We start from the raw sequence: 8,038 nt of genomic DNA, 5'->3' as shown, positions 1-8,038 counted from the left end.
GCCAGGAGAGAGAGAGGAGAGACCGCCAGGAGAGAGAGAGGAGAGACCGCCAGGAGAGAGAGAGGAGAGACCGCCAGGAGAGAGAGAGGAGAGACCGCCAGGAGAGAGAGAGGAGAGACCGCCAGGAGAGAGAGAGGAGAGACCGCCAGGAGAGACACCCAGGAGAGAGAGTAAGGAAAGACAGCCAGAAGAGAGAGTGAGGAGAAACAGCCAGGAGAGAGAGAGGAGAGAGAAAGGAAATAGACGGAGGAGAGACAGCCAGGAGAGAGAGAGAGAGGAGAGACCGCCAGGAGAGAGAGAGGAGAGACCGCCAGGAGAGAGAGAGGAGAGACCGCCAGGAGAGAGAGAGGAGAGACCGCCAAGAGAGAGAGAGGCGAGAGACAGCCAGGGGAGGGAGCGAGGAGAGACAGCCAGGAAAGAGGAGAGACCGCCAAGGGAGTGAGAGGAGAGACTGCCAGGAGAGAGCGAGGAGAGACAGTCGGGAGGTGACCGAGGAAGGACAACCAGGGGAGAGAGCAAGGGGAGACAAGCAGGGGAGAGCGCAAGGAGAGACAGCAAGGGGAAAAAGAGACAGCCAGTAGAGTGTGCCCTTCAAGACTTATCTGCACCCTATGTTTTAGACACCTCCTTGCTCCCCGAGTTCCAGCATCCTTCCGTGTCCAGTGCCTCCTCCATGCATTCAAATTGGGACACCGGGACCCCGTGGTTGCTCCTGTCCGCCCGACATTAGGACATCTTGTGCCCGGGTTTCAGCTGGCCTGAAACCCGAACACACCCTATACAGGGCTCAAACCCTGGACTGTCCGGGTGAATCCCAGACAGGTGACAGCCCTAACCAGGGGGTGCAGGTGACAGTCTGATAACACAAGAGTACAATTGGGAGACAGTTGTCACCCCATAACAGGAAGTGCCTGAACAAGGAACATTCTTGAGTGTAATTTTGAACAAAGCTGCAGATTGCAAAGGGTTGAAAGTGAATTGTGAAGTGACACGAGGTTTTAGAGATTGGCTTGACATCTATTTTAAATCGGGGCTTTTTTTCCTCCTAATTGCACGTACTTTCTTTTGAAGGTCTCTGCTAGTTAATTCATCACAATTGTGCTCTCTCTTTGTTTATCATTCGTCAGCTAAATTATTAGCAAGCTTGCGTGTTTCTGTAAAGTGCAGAACTGTGCTAGATTTAGAAGTGTATTCTGTATCGCTTTGCATAAAACGGAATTTCCTGCATTGAGGGCCCTGTTTGTCTGGAGGCCGTGTCAATTCATGGCGCCCTTTGGACAGCCGTTATTATTTTGCCAAAACACTGACAAGATCTAGACGGAGAGCAAGGGTCCTCCTATTTCAATCTAAGGGTTGTCCAATCAGCGAGTTATGGGCGCCGGGATTCCAGCAGGACTACCACGCCAGCAGAGGACCATCCTGCAGCTCCTCGCGGTGAGTTACTTAATCTCTCCTTCTTGTACTCACCTTCCTCACCTTACCTTACTGTGTTCCTTTGTGTCGCACTCAGTGGTGTCATCAGGCCCGGATTCCCCACAAGGCCACCGAGAGATAACGGTGACGCTCTCTTGGCTGTGCAGTCTGGCAGAGGCATGGGACCAGACAAAGATACAAAGCCTTTGCCAGAGAAGACCGTTCACAGATGTGTACTTCCAAACCGGCATTCAGCTTTAAGTACATAACACAGCGATTAGTTATTTGTACCAAAAATTTGTTCGCTGGAATTTCTGGCACGAAACTCCCAACAGAAGCAATCAAGCTGGTTTTCAGAAGCCAAAACCTAACGCACCAGATATGGATACCGGGCCTGCCTCCTGCATGGGACTGAGACATGAGCCAAGTTAGTCAGACCTGGCAGCATGCGGCTTTAACCGTAGGTGGAAACAAATGTAGATACGGGGAAGAATATAAAGTTGAAAAGAGTAGCGAGTAAAAATTCAGCCCAGAACTGGAGACTGCAGAGCGGAGTGCTGCCCTGTGGGTCTTGGACCGCTTCCGATGTACCTTGTTACTTAGTTGGCACCTAAATAAAGGGAGGATCAGATGTCTATAAAAGTAGACGCTTCCTGGCCAGTGTTTCATGACTGCACTTGGCCTGTGATCACGATAACAACCAAAGTATTCATTCCGAAAAAGGTATTTGGAAATAAAACATCTCCATATCTTGCTCTCCTCTCCGGCCTGCCAGTTTGGTCTGACAATGAGTGACATTTGCTTCGTTCTTGTTCTAGCGGGATTTGTGGATTCTTTGTTCTACAGATGGAACAGCAAATATGCACTTTCTTATTTTTTCACATGGTTTCTTTACCGGTCTTTCTCAACTTGGGGTTCCTCCAGAGGATTCTTGGGGTTCCATGAGTGGTGGTGGTTTGACCATCTACTTGATGGTGCTTGAAAAGATCTAGCACCAATGCCAATTGGTAGAGTCAGCGGCATTGGATCATAATTGATGTTTCGGGGTCTCACATTGTCCCTAGTGGCATACTGACCTTCCTCAAGGTGACATTCTGATTTTCTTCAAGGTGACATGCTGACCTTCCTCAAGGTGACATAGTGACATCATTATGTCACCTTGAATAGAGTCAGTGGCATTGGACCATAACTGATGTTTCTGGGCCTCACATTGTCACTCTTGTGGCATACTGACCTTCCTCAAGGTGTCATACTGACCTTCCTCAAGGTGTCATACTGACCTTCCTCAAGGCAAGAATCTGACCACCTTGAAGGTGGCATACTGACCTTTCCCAAGGTGGCATAATGACCTCCCTCAAGGTGACAAGCTGATTTTCCTCAAGGTGGCATAAAGACCTTCCTTAAGGTGACATACTGACCTTCCTCAAGGTGTCATACTGACCTTCCTCAAGGCAAGAATCTGACCTTCTTGAAGGTGGCATACTGACCTTTCCTCAAGGTGGCATAAAGACCTTCCTTAAGGTGGCATACTGACTTTTCTCAAGGTGACATTCTGACTTTCTTCTAGGTGACATGTTGACCTACCTCATGGGGACATAGTGACGTCATTATGTCACCTTGGATAGAATTAGTGAACCATAACTGATTTTCGGGGCCTCGCATTGTCCCTTGTGGCATACTGACCTTCCTCAAGGGGACATTCTGAACTTCCCGAAGGTGGCATACTGACCTTCCTCAAGGTGGCATACTGACCTTCCTCAAGTTGTCATACTGACCTCCCTCAAGGGGACATTCTGAACTTCCCGAAGGTGGCATACTGACCTTCCTCAAGGTGGCATACTGACCTTCCTCACGGTGACATGCTGACTTTACTCAAGATGGCAGTGACTTTAATATGTCACCTTGAGGATAGGACCCTTCAAGGCCCCGAAACGTTGGTTATTTCTGGCTCTTGTGACATTGTTTCCAGAATAAATGTGCAAAACATACACCTTGGAGTGCTGGTGACTTTACATGTATCTGTTGACCAGACACAGAGGAGGCAATGTGTCCGTCATTTATGATATTTTGACATCTTTAATGAAGCCATCATATGTGTTTTTGTTTTTCCACAGATTTCAATGGCATTGATGCAGGTCAGTCACCGTACAGATACTGTGATCAGATGGATTCTGTGCACTTGGACTTAAACCCATTTCCCGCACCTAATGATACCAGTCCTCGGTCAGGGCTAACTCCGGAGCAGAGTCGGGTTGCCATGCAGGGGGCCAACACCTTTCAGACAGATCCCGGTATGTATACAGAACACCCCTGTGATTATTCCTTAGTGTAGGGCTCAATCTTGATCCTCAGGGTTCCCAAAGTTGTTTTTGTGTACAGAGAGCTGTGGGTTTCATAGAATTGGGATCCTAGTTTTGTTACCCGCAGGAAGGACCATCTTCATGGAGATGTTTTGCTCTTCATATGTTTGTGTGGGTTTCTCCCAGCGGCCAGGCAAGGTTGGAAATATAACATATGCCCCCCTTTGCCATTTTTATTGTAGAACCCTCCATGACCACACCCACTTTTGGATCATTAATTGTCTGTTGGTTGCGCTCTTAGTGTTTCTCCCCTGGTAACCAATCAACCTCTCCCTTTCCTTTTTGCTAGGACAGGTAGTCTTAGTTGATAAGCCTGTCCCCTGCCAGCATGGGGAAGGAGTGGTCTATCTGAAGAATCCCCTGCTCAGTCAGAGCCAGAACGGGGAGCATGAGCTTTGCGGATTGGGGAGTTTTAGCTCTGACTCAGCAGGAGACATCAGAATTTTGCAGAGAGACCACTGCTCCAACTGCTGCAACAACAAAAGAGCAAGGGTCCTTGTCTGCAGAGTGCTGGCAGGGGACGGGCTTTTCTAATCAGGCTGTGGCTGCTTTCTAAAGAATATAAACTGTAAGATTTTGTGCACGTTGTGTTTTGATGCACCTGGAATGCATTTAGCTGATTTAAACTGAAAGCTGAGTTAGTGTCGCCATACATTGGTAGTGTAGTGCCTCCCTTACATTGGAGGTCAGTAAGGTGTCTTCTTACATTGGTGGTCAGTGTAGTGTCCTCTTACATTGGTGGTCAGTGTAGTGCCCCCTTACATTGGTGGTCAGTGTAGTGTCCCCTTACATTGGTGGTCAGTGTAGTGCCCCCCTTACATTGGTGGTCAGTGTAGTGTCCTCTTACATTGGTGGTCAGTGTAGTGTCCCCTTACATTGGTGGTCAGTGTAGTCCCCCCTTACATTGGTGGACAGTGTAGTGCCCCCTTACATTGGTGGTCAGTGTAGTGCCCCCTTACATTGGTGGTCAGTGTAGTGCTCCCCTACATATGTGGTCAGTGTAGTCCCCCCTTACATTGGTGGTCAGTGTAGTGCTCCCTTACATTGGATTTCAGTGTAGCAGTCCTCTCACATTGTTGGTAAATGTAACAAAAAAGCCTCTTTACATCGGCAGTCAGGAAGGAAGTGACTCCTTACATTAGATGTCGGTGGAAATTGCTCCCTAACATTGGTGGTCATTGTAGGTGGTAAATAAATCTGCCAAAACTCAAGGAACCCCTAGAGAGCCTCCAGAGGAACAGTGGTTATGAAAGCCTACTCTAGTGTGTGCCAGCCATTAGGCCGTTACCATGGCTCTAAACATAATTATAAATGATCGATCAGACATTCAATCATTTCATATCATCAATTGAAAATGATCATGTGATACAAGTAGAGGATTCAGTTGTGTCAGATTCAATTCGGTTTGATCGGTCGGCCCGGTGCGATCAATATTTCGAAGACCCGATTCTTTCATCCACGTGTTGGAACGGTCGTATCACTTTTTTTTTATGAGTAAGAACAGATATAAATAATTATCTTTATGGAATTCATCAGATTTTAGACATAAAAGCAACAAATACATCATTGTAAATTGTTATTGAGCTTCCCTGGTTTGATGGAAGACCTGGGGAGTGACTTGGCACAGTTTTCCCCCTCCTCAGGAGGGCAGCAAAGGTTTTCCTTTACCCCGGAGGCTCTTACAAATCTGCCGCGCTCCTCCACAGATAATCGTGTCACCGGGATGTGCGCAGATACAACTCTGGCTTATTATGGCGGGTTTTTTTTATTGTAATCTGAGCAGTGAGCGCCCAAACACAGAGTCGGCCCCACGGGGCATCCGGCTTTCATCTCAGACCCGTTTACATTAACACAGTTTGCATATGGAGGGCCGAGCGGAAAATCAGATATGTGACTGAAGTACATTTGTGCCTGTTAATGTCCTCCCACCGGGCCACGGGAAGTGGAGCATCCAACTGATTTAAATCCATAGCTGCAGGTGAAGAGGAAAACTGATGGGAGTCAGTAATACTCTGTGCTCCACAACACGGGTCCTCCAGCAATGCAGATTGTGGGCATTTTCTCTGAGGAGCAAGGCGTAAACCCTAGCTGAGTGCCCTTTAGTTTGATAGCTGCGTGTTGTGTGTTGAAACGGTCCCTTGTGGCCTCCATCAGAAGCCCACGTGACAGGATGACAACGGAGGAGCACAGTTGGGAGACAGGGATAGAGCGGTGTCACCTTATAAGTGTCTGAAAAAGTGTCTGCAAAAGGGACCTTTATTAGGGATTATTTAAACAAAAAACTGCAAAAAGATGCTATCAGTGTTCCAATTCATCCCAAAGGTGTTCAGTAGGGTTGAGGTCAGGGCTCTGTGTAGGACATTCAAGTTCCTCCACCCCAAACTGGTCACACCATGTCTTTATGGAGCTGGCTTTGTACACAGGGGACAGTCATGGTGGAACAGAAAAGGGCCTTCACCAAACTGTGACCACAAGGAGGTTAGAAGCACACAAAATGTCTTTATAAGATAGAGCATTAACAGGACTCTTCACAGGAAACACTAGAACTCAACCATTTGGATAGGGATCACCATACTTATAGCCATATGGTAGGTGTGATGGTCAGGTGTCTACATACGTTTGGCCATATGGAAAGTGTGATGGTCAGGTGTCTACATACGTTTGGCCATATGGAAGGTGTGATGGTCAGGTGTCTACATACGTTTGGCCATATGGAAGGTGTGATGGTCAGGTGTCCACATAAGTTTGGCCATATGGTAGGTGTGATGGTCAGGTGTCCACATACGTTTGGCCATATGGAAGGTGTGATGGTCAGGTGACCACATACGTTTGGCCATATAGTAGGTGTGATGACCAGGTGTCCACATACGTTTGGCCATATATTAGTTTCCTGGCTGTCCTACCAGTTTATTGACTTCAATACTTTGTGTTGTTGACCCCAAAAAGTATACAGATCAGGAGACTCAGCAGAAAGTCAAAGTTCCTTATCTGCCTTCATGCACAAGGTCAAAGCCAGAGATTTCACATGACAAGTCAGGCCACTTGCATCTTCAGAAGGGGAGATGTGTTATGGCATCCTCCATGTTACCCTTAACAGATACCCTTTAAAATCTTGCAGCATTGCCTTTCACATACTTTGCTTGGTGACTGTTGGTAATCTTTCTTCTTTCCCCTTAGGTCTCCCGGACCCAGACCTGGGAATTACGGACCAATACGGACAGTCTGGGATCAGCGACCAAATACCCTGGTCTGACAGTCTGACACCTCTGAACCGTGTGACCCAGAGCACGCAGGAAGAGTGAGTACCCCGAGACAACCTGGGGATTGAATGCATGAGTGTGAGCATTGGAGGTCACCGTTGAAGGATATATTTCTACCTCCGTCCTTCCCTTCAGTCTTGTATCTGACCTTCGTCCTTCCCTTCAGTCTTCTATCTGACCTCCGTCCTTCTCTTCAGTCTTCTATCTGACCTCCGTCCTTCTCTTCAGTCTTCTATCTGACCTCCGTCCTTCTCTTCAGTCTTCTATCTGACCTCCGTCCTTCTCTTCAGTCTTCTATCTGACCTCCGTCCTTCTCTTCAGTCTTCTATCTGACCTCCGTCCTTCTCTTCAGTCTTCTATCTGACCTCCGTCCTTCTCTTCAGTCTTCTATCTGACCTCCGTCCTTCTCTTCAGTCTTCTATCTGACCTCCGTCCTTCTCTTCAGTCTTCTATCTGACCTCCGTCCTTCTCTTCAGTCTTCTATCTGACCTCCGTCCTTCTCTTCAGTCTTCTATCTGACCTCCGTCCTTCTCTTCAGTCTTCTATCTGACCTCCGTCCTTCTCTTCAGTCTTCTATCTGACCTCCGTCCTTCTCTTCAGTCTTCTATCTGACCTCCGTCCTTCTCTTCAGTCTTCTATCTGACCTCCGGCCTTCCCTTCAGTCTTCTATCTGCCCTCCGTCCTTCCCTTCAGTCTTGTATCTGACCGCCGTCCTTCCCTTCAGTCTTCTATCTGACCTTCGGCCTTCCCCTCAGTTTTATATCTGACCTCTGTCCTTCTGCCGCTGGGATCATTTCTTTCTGGAAATTGTGACTCTCTATAAACACATTATCTCCGTTGGAACACCAACCTCCCCGCAAAGTGTTTTCAGATGCCGAACTAGATTGACCCGAAGTGTATGTTCTGGAATATTCATGAACATGTCAGGGGGAGCAGTGAGTGAAAAGTACATCAGTAGGCCGGCCGTAGTATTGTGGCCTCCGCGATCCCTTCTCCGGGCCCCAA

General features: G+C 47.9%; 1 protein-coding gene across 1 annotated transcript in view; it reads left to right on the top strand.

The window, feature by feature from the left end:
- NCOA1 (nuclear receptor coactivator 1) overlaps window positions 1-8,038 on the top strand; it is a 170,117-nt gene that overhangs the window by 140,649 nt on the left and 21,430 nt on the right. Inside the window, exons 12-13 of the mRNA XM_018566828.1 lie at window positions 3,528-3,704; window positions 6,951-7,071. Of these exons, the coding sequence (XP_018422330.1) occupies window positions 3,528-3,704; window positions 6,951-7,071 (298 nt within the window). The remainder of the gene's footprint in view (window positions 1-3,527; window positions 3,705-6,950; window positions 7,072-8,038) is intronic.

This window comes from Nanorana parkeri, unplaced genomic scaffold, assembly GCF_000935625.1.
Source record: "Nanorana parkeri isolate BGI_ZX_2015 unplaced genomic scaffold, ASM93562v1 scaffold980, whole genome shotgun sequence".
Lineage (NCBI taxonomy): Eukaryota > Metazoa > Chordata > Amphibia > Anura > Dicroglossidae > Nanorana > Nanorana parkeri.
This window is presented reverse-complemented; position numbering and strand designations above follow the sequence as displayed.